At 44.0% G+C, this 14050-nt stretch overlaps 1 protein-coding gene across 1 annotated transcript in view; it reads left to right on the plus strand.

The window, feature by feature from the left end:
• Fyb2 (FYN binding protein 2) overlaps window positions 1-14050 on the plus strand; it is a 107632-nt gene that overhangs the window by 77373 nt on the left and 16209 nt on the right. Inside the window, 6 exon segments of the mRNA XM_013348492.2 lie at window positions 695-729; window positions 2541-2572; window positions 3372-3471; window positions 4519-4678; window positions 12748-12862; window positions 12950-12990. Of these exon segments, the coding sequence (XP_013203946.1) occupies window positions 695-729; window positions 2541-2572; window positions 3372-3471; window positions 4519-4678; window positions 12748-12862; window positions 12950-12990 (483 nt within the window).

Below are 14050 nucleotides of genomic sequence, written 5' to 3' on the forward strand. Positions count from 1 at the left end.
ATCTTCAAACTGCTGAGAAAGCTCTGGCAGTCTGTTCTCGTTCTCCTAGGCTCACAGCTTTAGGTCTTTATTTCTACATTCTTATTTCTGGAATCTGCATTTCTATATTCTTATTCTCAGACTCTTCAGTAGGAGGACTCAAATTTGATGCCAATTCTTGCCACTACTTGTATTTATTAATAATTGAGGAAGTCATGGTTTCATTCAGTGACACTCACAGAACCATCAGGAAATGAGGAGATTTGTATGTCCTCTAGGGCTCTTCTTTCAGACTGTGTTTAGGAAACAAAGCCCTTGGGGCAGGAGATGGCATTTATCTCATGAGTTAGACTGGGGTTCCTGTTAGTCCATCCTGCCAGTCCCCCTCCCCCACCTTCCATAGCTGTCTCCTGCGTGCTACCACTGATTTTCAATGGTTTCTTTTAAGCAGGATGTAGACATCTATTTACTAAACCAGGAAACTTAAGATATGGTTTCTTATGCTTTCAAAATAGGTCATAAATTCCATCCTGAAAATCCCCCACAGAACTCAAACCTTGACCTTAGAATTTTCCTACCCATGCCCAGTAGGTCATAGATCGATACTCTGAAGCATGAGAAAACTGGACTCTACGATCATGTGAACTGTGTTAAACCTGAATATTGCGGGAAATGGGTGGACCAAATGACTTGAAATATCTTTTGTTTATTTTAGCCACTTACGAAGTTGAAATTGAAGAACTCCAAAAGGTATGACTTCTCCTGTCCTTACTGGTGTGTGACTAAGTGTAGCACACTCCCGCAGACGTGAGTCTAGGGTACTTTCCAGCATGACGAGCGCTCTTTATGTGCGGCAGGGTTTTTCTAAGCTCCAGTGGTCAGCATTCTGAACCCCAAGCCTTTAGTACAGAGTTAGAAGGCATGTACTGAGGTGGGCAGAGATGGTCTCAGTTGATTCCTGGGCCCTCATCTCATGTGGTCTGTGCCAAATGGCCTGTAGTAACCTTCTGTTTCAGAGAGAAATGTCCTTCAGAACAATTGGAATTTGTACATCTTATGCTTTCAGGAACACAGTCCTAGCCTGGTCCTGGGTGTGTGTGGGATTAGGTGCCTCCTGGGAGGTAATTAGCAACTCAGCTGGAGTCCCAAGGAGAATTGCTGCTGGCCTCAGTGGAGGCTCCTGGCTATGTCCTTGAATGTTGGTCAACAAGGACATTGCAGGACACTCATTCAATGGGGAGAATAGAAACCCACGTCTGGAGCCCTTGTGAAGGCGAGCATACGGCAAGCAATGATGGAGCAGTGTAAATGGAGTATTCCCCATGGGGACAGAAAGTTTATCGTTGTTTCTGCCACAGCAGATGTTCAGTAAATGGGGGAGAAGGCTGGACTAGTACTTCTTCAAATTACATAGAGCAACTTAGTGTGTGAGCTCTTGGTGCAGTGTCTGGCACATAGTAGGTGCTTCTTGAGCACTTTTATGGGGTCAATTAAGGGTCTACTCCACACTCGATGAGCAGAGTCCAATTTCATCTCTTTTGATGACTTGGCTACAGGGCTGTGTGAACACAGTTCATGCTCTTACAAGATGCTGCTGGATCCTTGCAGAAGGCCTGATTACCTCGCATCAGACTGGCTCAGGGCTGTTTTCTGTGACTGCCTCTCATCAAACTGGCTCAGGGCTGTTTTCTGTGGTTGCCTTCCTTTCTGACAATTACCTTGTCTGCCCCCTGCTGGTGCGTTGGTGTCTAGCACGGAGCCCTTAATTTGATCAGGAATTACATAACATTCCCCAAGAATACCCTGCGAGTCAGTACCCCTGCTTCCAACTATAAATGGTGGCTCAGGAGCTCTGAGCTATTTAATAGCCAGTAATTGACATTCAAAGATATTGAAAAGGATCCATCTGACTTGTTTACTGGTGCCGATCTGCTAGAATTCTGAACGAAGACCTGCAGGCTCTCCTCTAAGGGCTGGCAGTCTGTGCTTGGCCTAAGAGGCAGCCTTTCAGATTCTTGTTTTCTTTTTTCTTCAAGGTTCTTGGCTAGATTCCAAACAATTAATGACCTCAGATGTGGGGCCGGTGACTAAGGGAAAAGGGGGTCGTGCTATGTTGTGATCACTGGGGTGTAATATTTAATAGAATTAAATCTCTGCCATGTAAGAGTAGAATTTTGATCAGAGAGCGTGTAGTTAGGGCACAATCCAAGCAAGACTCACATACTGTCCTTTGGCAACTGCCACTGCCCGGATACCCCACACTGTACATCCCGAAGTTCTCCTTCGGGGCATGCCTAGAACGAGATGCAGAGAAAGCTGCCCAAGCCTTCTCATGTGTGGTGACTTACAAGCACTGCCCCCTCAGAAGTGTTAGTTTCTTTTCTGCCTGAGCTTCAGCCCCGCACACAAGAGTTCATGGAACTCTCTGTGGCCACTGTCTGCTTGTGCCGTGTCCTGAGAACACACCTCCCACTGATCAAGTCCCCTGATGATTTACACCCAACGACAGAGCCAGTGTCGGGTGAACTCACAAAAATGACTGTTTTCCTCTTCATTTTCAGCCTTGGAGGAGTTTTCTCCATCCAGAACCGAGGTAAGTTTTCTCTCTAAGCGAAAGCATAGTCTAGCCACCTATGACTCACGATAAACTCATTTTCTTGCTATGGGCTGGCCGTGTTCCCAGTGCATGAACTGGTTCTGTTTGCCCGGCAACTTGTAAGGGACCCAGTGCAAAGCAGGTTCTCAGTGACCCTGTCTGGCCTTCCTTGCTCTTGCCATCTTAGCCCTTAGTGTCCTCATGCAGCAAACTCTAGTTGACAAAGCAAAGAGGAGTAACTGAAGAGCCATCCTATAGACAACTTGTGGCAATCCAAAACAGATGGGCAAAGTGTTGGGGATCAGGAGGCAACATGGCTACCCCAGGGCCTCATCAGTGGAGGACTCTTGAGTACTGTGACTTAGACAAAAGAGATCTTGGATTTGTTAGCAATGTAAGATGCAAATGGCAGCTTTGGAAAAATTAGCAGATAATAAAAAGAAGAAAGTGATCAAATAAGATAGAGGGCTAGGGGAGATTGTGAGACTCTACACCCAAACAGACATTGAGAGAAGGAACAAAGAGAGATGGGATTAGAAAGGAAGAAGCATGGCTGATCACACAAGGACTTAGACTGCATCCTGCATGTGTTAGAGAACTAAATGAATTTAATCATGAATTAATACTTACTCTGGTTGGAACAAGCAGACATGCATAGAAGTTGTCTGTTTGGTTGATGTAGTCCCAGATCCTCATCTTAAAGAAAGGTTCACTTTTCTCAGTCATCTCATAGGATTGGGCCAATCTACCATATACAGGTAAGACCTTACTTTTCCTTGGTATCATCCTGTTTTAGCCCTAGACCTCAAGACAAAGAAAACAGCATGAAGGAAAAGGAGCCATCTGAATTCAAACCTTCAAAGCCAGAGGATTCGCATCCTAACCATCCTTCTAAGGTATCAGTGTCAGAGGGCACATGGTGGAGTTCAGCTATGTGATCTTTCTTAAATACAAACGTGATGAGTGTGTTCCACTTCTTCTCTTTACAAAGCTAAGGAATAAAACCCAAACTCCTTGCCGTGTCTACATGACCATTCATGAACCAGCCCCACCCCATTTGTCTTTTGAGTCTTGGCGTCAGTCTTCGTTTAGCTCAGCTCTTGTCCCATCTTCCACATGACTCCTTCCGTACTCTTAGGTCACTGGCACGTCTCCAAACAGCCCGTCATTTGCTCATTCCGGTTAGTCTGTCAGATATTCCTGTCTCCCTCCATCAGTCTCCTATGTACATTTTTTAAGATAGAGCTTGAGGGGTTCTGCTTTTGGAAATTTTCCCACACTCAATCTCCCAATGGAAAGGAGAAATCTCTCCATCCTGTTTCCATGGCTGCGAACACTTCTATAAGTAATGTCATATTACACCCTAATTGCTTGTTCACCATGACCTGGTCATTGCCTGGCCTGCTTCCAGAGCTTTTCACACTGTCTTGCATTCAGTATTGGTCTCATAGATGAGGAAATGCGGACTTGAGAAGGACCACAAGGTAGTGGATAGAAAGACCAATGTCAGGGAAACTGGAGGGAAGGAGGGATACCCAGAAGTCCCCTTAGAGATGATGAGAACAGGGATATAGGGCTAAGCTCTCTCTCAGTGGAATACTACTAATAAGACCCATCATCAGTTATTTGAGCTGCCTAGATTCTTTATTAAGGGTACCAGTGATATTTCTTCTCACATAATGCCATGATGGTTGAGATGGAAGAAAGAGCCTGACTGGGAGTTGGCACTCTCTGTGCCAGGCATTCATTGGCTCTTCAGAAATAAATGAAGGGTATGGTATATACTCCGATAAGATGTAGGGTCTGGTAAGATGGTGCTTGACAACCCGTAATAATTAAGAGTTGTTCTCACCGAGGACCACATTCTGAAGACCAGAATGCATGAGCCAGGAAGTGACTCGGCAACCATCCCCAGCAGTGCTCTCCCTGTTGCATGTGTTTAGGTAGGTGCATGTGAAGGGACACCAGGAAAGGTCCAGATGGCTGGAGTCCATGAGGACAGAAGGAACGTTCCGGCTGGAAACCACGAAGCCATGACTGACATTCCTCGGAACAGGCTCTTTCCTGAGGACGTGATGCTGATAAGGCACTCCCAAGACAAGGGTGAGTTGCATTTCCCCTGAAATCTCTTCGTTACCAAATTGTTTTAAAGGGGAGCATGGCCGAGATCATAATTGATTTACAGATATATAATAGACATTCATTATGTACCTAGTAACAGGACTCTAAGGGCTGTCTTCCCCAGAGCAATGGGAAGAGCTATAGATTTAGAGTCAAATGGCTCACGTTCAAGTCTGCTCAACTGTGAACTTAACCATTGAGTGGTCAGTTTGCTTTCCAGTAGTGCGATTTCTCCATTAAGAAAGGAATCTGAGCATGGGCCTCACAGGAGTCAGGAGGGCCAGTTCCAACAGCATGTCATGTGACACATGTCATGTGACACATGTCATGTGACACATGTCATGTGACAGTCTTGTTCTTCTCTTGTCTCCCTACTGACCCTGCTCCCGCCATTAGCAGTCTGATGTCACGCAGCATTGCGAAGTGACTGTTGCAGCTGCATTTCCTTCCTTCTCCTTAGTCAGGACCCCTGATTACAAACAAGGATTAAATCATACCTGGTTAAATCACTACTTAAAGCAGGCTCACTTGGCAGGAACTCAAGGCATGCCTGGATCTGGGGACACAGATGATATCACAAGGACAACATATCCTGAGTTCTCCCTGAGGCACCTCTGTTATTCCAGGCAGAGTCGATTCCTGTAAAGTCAAACTGGCAGCAAGCAATGATTGGGTTACAAACTATTCTCTGATAAGCCCCAAAAGAAAACCAGTAATTTAAATCTTTCTAAAGATAAAAGACATGAGTCTTACATTGTCTTTGATTGAGCCACATCACCATCACCAATGAAAGCCTATGATGATCTAATTGGATCAGGCTATGTCATATTCCCACTGAGCTAGGAGTGGATAGAGTCATTTCTACCAAACAACTCGCTGCTTGTCTTAGCTACTTTTCTGCTGCTGTAAAAAATACCATGACCAAGACAACTTAGAGAAGAAAGAGTTATAAAGGGCTTACAGTTCCAACGGGTTAGAATTCATGACCATCATGGCAGGAAACATGACAACAGTCAGGTGGGCATGGTACCGGAGCAGCTGAGAGCTCATGTCTTATCCATAAGCATGAAGCATGTGAGGATGAGTTAATTGGGAATGATATGAGCTTTTTTTACATTTTGGGGTCATTTGATTATTTTATTGAGCCTCAAAGTCTCAGAACTCATACTAATAGACACGATAGAAGTAGCTATAGGTCAAGTAGGAACTAGGTCATATTTATATTAACTAAACCATGGCTTACCATCAAAAGGATTCAATGTACTAATTTAAAAAACACACAAAGACACATACACAGACACTACACACACAGAGACACACACATCAGGAAGCTTTCTGCTAGTTTTCTCTTTTTAGCCTGGGAAACAGAGCGGAACACTGTGCTCTCAAGATACTTGTCTCCTTAGTAAATTGTCAGTTCTACACACACCGGCAAGACATTGAATTGGTAAAATACATTCAATCACTGTTTAAATCAGCTGATCATCTCACCATTCTTCTAGAACGACTCTTTAGTATACAGCAAAGTGGGATTCAGAAGAACTCATCAAGCTTTTGCTAAGAGGAGCATAGAAAGGACAAATTTGGTTGGGGGGGGGCATCAGATTACATCCTAGCATGAAAGCGTGAAGTGTACATATACACATTAATATGCTAATTGGCACTAAATTTAGATACAGAATAATTACAACTGTTATATTTTGAATCTGATAAAAGTTCATTGTCTCAGTTGTTTAAGAAGTTTTGGAATGGAAGTGTTTTAGTCAACTCTATCTGCCAAAGCTCAAGCAAAAGAATAGTCAAAAGTAGCAGTGGGTGCAGGAGACCTTTTCTCATAGAGTTAAGGGGAGGCTGGGAATTACCCTCAGGGACCTGAATGTCCTGGGCATGTGTTTTACTGCTGAGCTGTGCTCCTAGCCAATCTCTCTAAAGCTTTAAGATCGTTATCAGTCAGGACACACATCATGTTCCATTTCATTCCAAGTTGAGCCTCCAGGCATGGGATAGAATTGGTGTGGTGTTCTCATTTTCCTAATGGTCTGTTTTAGTCTCTAAATGTATGGCTGTGACACCACAGAAGGCTCACCTCACTTCATTCTGGAAATCCCAAAGGGCATCATGGCCTCAGTTACTTCCCAGCCTGGTCCTTCCTTATTCTCTCCCACACTGTGTCAAGCATGATAGGAGCTTTTAAAACTTCTAAGCTCACCCCAGTGACACACCTCCTCCATCAAGGCCAAACCTCCTAATCTTCCCAAATAGTTCCACCAACCAGGGACCATGTATTCAAATATACGTGCTTATATGGGACATTCTCATACCAACAGAGGTAGAAAGAAGAAGGGTTTAAGGCATCCTTGACTTCCTAGTGAGGACTTTGTCTGATGGAGGAAAATGATGCAACCATAAAAAGATAGGGTGGATAAATATATAATATCCTGTCCACAAAACAGAAAAGTTAGTCAGAATAAAGCACAAGTTGCAAGTAACTAGCTGCAAAAACCTGAAAGAACCACTCAACATAATGCTGAATGCAAGTGTGCAGCGCTAAGGAGTACAAACTGTATGGCTGCATTATACAAAAGTCAAAGGTAGACGGAATGCACCAAGAACTTGGGAGTCAGAAGAGCAGTTAGCTATGGTAGGGAAGAAAGCAGGGAGCCCCCAAAGAGGTGCTCGCTCTTTGACAGCGGAGCTGCTTGCTCTGACCTGTGTGTATGAAGATGTTCAGTGTGGGACAACCCCTGGCCTGTAGTTTGGTGATGTATTCTCCTGTGTACTATGTTGTCATTAAATCTTAAAACAGAGCTAAGGATGCAGTTCAGTTGTGAGTGCTCTCCTCGCATGAACAAGACTCCAGGTTTTTGATTCACTGCACTGCAGAAGAAAAAAAACAATAAAAAAGCAAAGAAGTAAAAGTAATCATGAAAGTAAAAAATATAAAAAGGTTTTAAAGGAGCAGGTAACTATTCAACACAAACGTAACGCATATGCCTCTAAATGAGACCATTTTAAAATTATGAAGAACAGAAACCTTAATCAGGAAAGAGATTTAAAAAGCAGAGGAAATTTTAAAATATGTTATAAGGAAATAGATACAAACATTTCAATATCAGTAAATTCTGTGCATGTTAAACTTACTAGCTAGAGGGTGCATTCAACGTTTTCAAAATCCAAAGTATTTGAGTACTCCTTGCTTGCCCTGTATTCCTTGAGGTATGGGGATTTAGCAATGAAAGAAACAGCAAAGTTCATCCTCCTTTTCATGCACATAGGACTGAAGACCCTATCTTCATCCTACATAAAAGTCAACTCAAAATGGATCAAAAAGCCTGAATGTAATGACTAAAACCCTGAAGTCATGAGAAGAAAACATGGGGGAAACCTGAAGAAATGTAGGTATAAGCAACAACTTCCACAAAACAGTGTCAGACACAAACGAGACCGTGAACACAGAGGCTTCTGACCCCAAAGGGAACAGCAGAACACAGACAGCCTACGGAAGGAGGGGAGACCTTTGCCAGCTATTACTGACCATTCATATCAAGACTATATAAAGTTCAAAACTCAACACTGAAATATCAAATAAGTCAATGAGTGAGCACATGACTACAGCAGACACTGCTCAAAAGAAGTACAAGCAATTCCACAGAAAAACATTTGCCTTCCTCAGCCATCAAAGAATGGAAATCAACACTATCCTGAGAGTCCATCTCACCCAACCAGAGTGGCCATCACAAGAGAAGAAAAGAAGAGCCAGAGAGAATGTGGAGGGGACCCTTAAACCGCTGGTGGGAATGGGAATTAGGGCAGCTGCTATGGAAATCAATGTGACCGTCTTTCAAAAACACTAAAAATGGAACAGCCACATGACACAGCTATGCCCCGGGATGGGTGCATGAAGCTGGGGAGCTAAGTCAGCCCACCTGAGTCTATCAGAGCACCACTCAAAATAGCCAAGTTATAGAGTCACCTTCAGCAGGAGAATAGCTAAAGAAAATGGGACACACGTTCATGGGCATGCCCGTGCACAAACACACACACACACACACACACACACACACACACACACACACACACACACACACACGCATGAGCTTTATGTTATTAAGAAGAAGCAGAGGATAGGGAAAGGACTCCATTGGTAAGTATCATGCCTTGGTATGCATGAGAACCCGAATTTGATCGCCATAACCCGTGTTTACACAAATAGAAACAACAAAAACAGGCATGGTGTTATGCTTTATAACTCCAGCATGTGACAGGGATCAGCAAGATCTCTGGGACTCACTGGCCAGCCCAGTGAGAAAGTCTGTCTCTTAAAAACAAGGCAGACAGAGCCTGAGGAACAACCCCCGAGTTTGAGCGCTGCCTTCCCTGTACACATACATGCACATGAAGAATGGAATTACTATTTGCAGAAAAACGGATGGAATTGGAAGAGGAACTGAGAAAGATAGACTCAAGGAATTAATCATGTTTTCTCTCTCATGTGAAAAGACACTAACAGGAAGACGAAAGGGTCCACGTGAGGGAGCGGGTAGGTAGACAAGATGACAGATGCCAGTAAGATCAACGTGCACACATGGCCTGTACAGAAGGCTGCAATGCAGTGCATTCCCCTGAACAGCTAGTGTATAGTAATAAAGAACCCCACTCCCCATCAGGGTTGCTTTCAGATCCAATGAGGCAGACAAAAATAACAAAATAATAAAATATTCTTATATGAAATGGAGGCAAATGATATAAGGAAAGGAAGGAGAGGATGTTGGATGTGTCTGTGGATGACCTCCAAGGCCTCAAGTCAATCCAGAAAGGATAGTTAATCTTACCCGTCCATGGCATTTAAAGTCACACAGAAGACACACCTCTTGACGTGTCTGTGAGGGAATTTCCTAAGGGGTGGAGCTCGGAAGGCTGGAGCCACCTGCCTGTGGGTCTCATGATCCCCCATTCTAGGGTTCTAGACTGAATACAAAACAGGAAGAAAGAGAAAGCAAGCAAAGTCACAGCAGTCAGCTCCCTTTGCTGCCTGACTGCAGGCAGCATGACCAGCTACCCCAGGCCCCTGCTGCCATAACCTCCCTACCATGGTAGACTGCGAGCCAAATGAACTCATCCTTCTGTAAACCACTTTGGTCAGGTGCTTTGTCATAGCAATAAAAATAGCAGAGGCACAGGTGTATCTGACATGAGAAGACTCTGAGGAGAAAGGACAGAGGAGCAAGTACTTCCGGGTCAGAGCTGATCATAGGCCCTGGAGGAACAGCAAGGTTCCTGTGACTGGAACAGGAGGGAGTAGTGAGTTGGGGAGGGCCAGCACAGGCTTTTAGGAATCCCTGCCAGAGCTTTGACCTTCGCTCTCAGTACAATTGCTTTTTGAACCATTGAGAACTTGCAACACATAAAACAGTCATGATCAGAGTTGTGTTGTAAAGAGTAGCATGGCTGAGAACAGAGAGGGTATAAGCTGAGTCAGGAGATCGGTTGTTATTGTAGTGCTTTAGGTGAGAAGTTGGTGGAAGGCTCTGTGGCTGGACTGTGGAGGTGGCCTGGACTGACCGTAAACCTTCTTAGATGACAGGCAAGTGTTGACTAGCTGTGAGATACGGAAGGAAAGAATCAAGGATGTCTCCAAATCCTGGGGCCTGAGGCACCTGAACAATAGGAAAGGTATTATTGACCTTTTTAGAGAAAGTGTAGATTTAAAGACTAAAAATTAAAAAAAAAAACAATGGGATTGGTTTGAAATCCAATATGCCTGGAATAATCAATTGGAAATGGCATGAAGGATTATGGTGGAACTGGAATTGTCTGTTGAAGATACACATTTGTGGATTATGTTTCTAAGACGATTCCATAATGCTTCTCATGAGCCAATAAGAAAGATTAAGAAAAGAAGGCTCCTGGAAAGACAGCTTAGTGGTTAAGAGCACTTGGTCTCTCAGAGAATGTGGCCTTGGTTCCCAGCACCCCCACGGTATGTCACAGTTATCCACAGCTTCAGTACCAGGGGACCCAACACCCTCTTCTGGCCTCCACAGGCACCAGGTCCACATGTGAGATGTACACGTATGTGTAGGCAAAATGCTCAAAACCTATGAAGTATAATAAATACATTTTTAAAGAGAAAGTGAAAGTGCCCAGCTATGTGCTTAGCATCTTTTTTTTTTTTCTTCCTGAAACTATTCTACTAACTTCCCTAGAAAAAGTAAGCCACCTTCCTCTGGGAACTGCCCCTCTTTGAAATAGTTTGAGGGTCACATACTTCTTGCAATAGGATAAAATCTTCTCATTTGGCTCATTTAATTAATAGATACCAGTCACTTTGCTCATTGCATATTTTTAGATACACTTCTTATGATAAGTAGTTCATGTCTGAAATGAAAATAGCTCCGAGTCAGCCACAGCCTAACTATGAAGCTACACCAGCTGATGACGAGTTTGCATTTTATGCTTATGACAAGTTTACAGCTGAGAACTCCCTGCATCTATCAGGCTGGCTACCTGTGCCAACAATCCCTATAAACTGTTCAGATAAGCATGTTATCGCCTAGTTAATTCTATGCTTAATAATACATGTCGACATGTGTTAGATTAGCTTCAGAAACTTTAAGAAAGAAAAAACTACCAAAGGGGGCTTGAGAGATGGTTCAGAGGTTAAGAGCATTGCCTGCTCTACCATAGGTCCTGAGTTCAATTCCCGGCAACCACATGGTGGCTCACAACCATCTGTAATAGGGTCTGGTGCCCTCTTCTGGACTACAGGCATATACACAGACAGAATATTGTATACATAATAAATTTATTTTTTTAAAAAAACCAGAAAAGGCAATTTAGACAGTAGAGAAAATCTCCAGGGCTGAAGGACTTCAACACAGAAGGTCAGAAGCAACAGGAAGAACCATTAAGTTGGGGAAGAACTTTGGGTTGCTGGGGAATTAGTGCTCTTTGTGAATATACACTTGATCCTTACGTAGCTGTTAGTTACTGCTGCTGGTTGCTTTTACTCTTTTGGCTCTTTTATTACTCTTTTAGGGGGCTCGCCTGCCAGCTCCCAAATAAACACACAGAGGCCTTTTCTTACTTATAACTGCCAGACCTTAGCTTGGCCTGCTTCTAGACAGCTTTTCTTGAATTATCCCATCTATCTTTTGCCCCTAGGCTTTTACCTTTATTTTTTATACCTTTCTTTCCTTCTGATTCCATGTCTGGCTGTGTAGCTGGGTGACAGGTCCCTTCTTTTCTCACTCCATCTCTCTCGCTTTCTTTCTCCTTGGTCTTTCTTGCCCCTTCCTCTATGTATTCTCTCTGTCTGACAGCCCCACCTATCTTTTCTCCTGCCTCGCTTTGGCTGTTCAGCTCTTTTTTTTAGAACAATCGGGTGTTTTAAACACGCATGTAACACAGCTTCACAGACTTAAGCAAACGCAACATAAAAGAATGCAGCACACCTCTGCATCATGAAAACAAACGTTCCACAGCATAAACAAATGTAACACATCTTTAAATAATATTCCACAAGTTACCCCCAACTTCAGGGAGTTGTAACAGACTCTGCAAGATGAAGCGGCTTCTCTGAGGTCACGCAGACCATGTGGCTGGTTTCGTTGGCACGGTGACGAAGTGACAGGGCAGAAAGTTTGCTTTGCACCAGGAGTTTGACTCCACAGTCCTTGGCTCTGCTGCTTTTAGGGCTGCCGTGGGGCAGAGCATCATGGGGGTGAAGTATGTGGGGGAAGAGGTAGGTCCTGGCGGACAGGAAGCCGAGACCAAAGAAGGGGTAAGGGATAGCCTTTAAAGGGTTACCCCTGCTGACCTATTTCCTATAAGCAGGCTCCGCCTCCTGAAGTTTCCAGAATGTAACAAAATGGTATCTCCATTGAAGACAGAACAGTGGCCACATGAGCCCAGGGGAACACATACCCCGACTGCAGTCCCGCTTCATCACCCTTAGTCTGCCTTTTCCTGCTGGTGCTCCTCCAGGGATGGGAGCAGATGTATTTCTAACAGCTGATGACATTGCCTCAGCTTTCCTGTTTTCCTTACAGGTGCGTATGTGGAGGCTTTGGAGGTGACCAAAGAAACCCCAAGTCCAAGCACCATTAGATCAAATTCCTCTTCCGAGAAGATGTACGATGATGTGGGGTGCTCCAGAGAAGATCTGTAAGTGGGCCCTGACCTCCCAGGAGCGGAGATGTGGTGAGACTCTGGAGGTGCGCTGGCTAACAGTCTGTGTGTCTTTCTTCACAGACCAAAGTGGGGCTTTTCCAGCTCATTCACCTCCGACAGCGGTAAGTGCTGGCCGGCATGGCAGAGTGCTTCTGGGGCTGAGAGGCGGCCATGGGCTTTTATTTGCACACATTTTCAGAGATGAAGAACTGAACGTTGAGATGAAGGGCAGTGGTGCTGAGGCGTGTTTAGAGGAGGGAGTGGTGCTCTTGTGGCAGAAGCTTCTCCACATGAAATCGCTCTCTTTGGGGCGAATTCACTGCACAAGACTGATAAAGGGTGTATGATTTTATTTAAAGTACTATCCGGGCTTCCTAGTACTTATTCATTTTTAATTACGTGAAAAGGGGGTAAGGGAGTGTGTCCATGAATGCACAGGTGTCCGTGGGGGCCAGCTGTGTTAGATTCCCTGGAGCTGGAGTTGCAGGCTTTTTTAATCCACTTGATGTGGGTGTGGGAACTGAACTTGGGTCCTCTGCAGAGTATGTAGCCCCAACTTCCTAGTGCTTTTAATATCAATATCAATATAGCCCAAAATAGTGATTCTCAACCTTCCTAATGCTGTGACCCTTTACTACAGGCCCTCATGTTCTGGTGACCCCCAACCATAAAATTAGTTCCATAATGGTAATTTTGCTATTATTATGAATTATAATGTAAATATCTGATACGCAGGATATTTGATAAGTGACTGTGGTGAATGGAAATGACCCACAGGTTAAGGACCACTGGCCTGAAGGCTTTGGCTGGCCTCCCCTCTCTCCTATGTCTGTGTAGCTTCATCTCACACTGTGTTCAGTTTTCTCCTTAAGAGGTTTCCCCTGCCAACTCTGCCTCTGCAGTTGCCATCCGAAAGGTGTTTGCAGGTACCCATTCCTATTTAAAGTAATACCTGGTGATTAAGAATTCAAATATACGGACCTCTGGGGCTATTCTCAAACCACTACAAAGGATACTTAGTTTTTAGGTAGTATTTTCTAATAACTTATACAATAGCAGGTTTTCATATCTTCTTTTTTTAAGATATCCATAATTTTGTTTACCCTTCCTTCTTTTTCCCTTTTCTTCTATCTTCTTTCCCATTTCCTGCTTAGACCTACAGAGTGAGTTCCAGGATAGCCT

The sequence above is a fragment of the Microtus ochrogaster genome, chromosome 10 (assembly GCF_000317375.1).
Source record: "Microtus ochrogaster isolate Prairie Vole_2 chromosome 10, MicOch1.0, whole genome shotgun sequence".
Lineage (NCBI taxonomy): Eukaryota > Metazoa > Chordata > Mammalia > Rodentia > Cricetidae > Microtus > Microtus ochrogaster.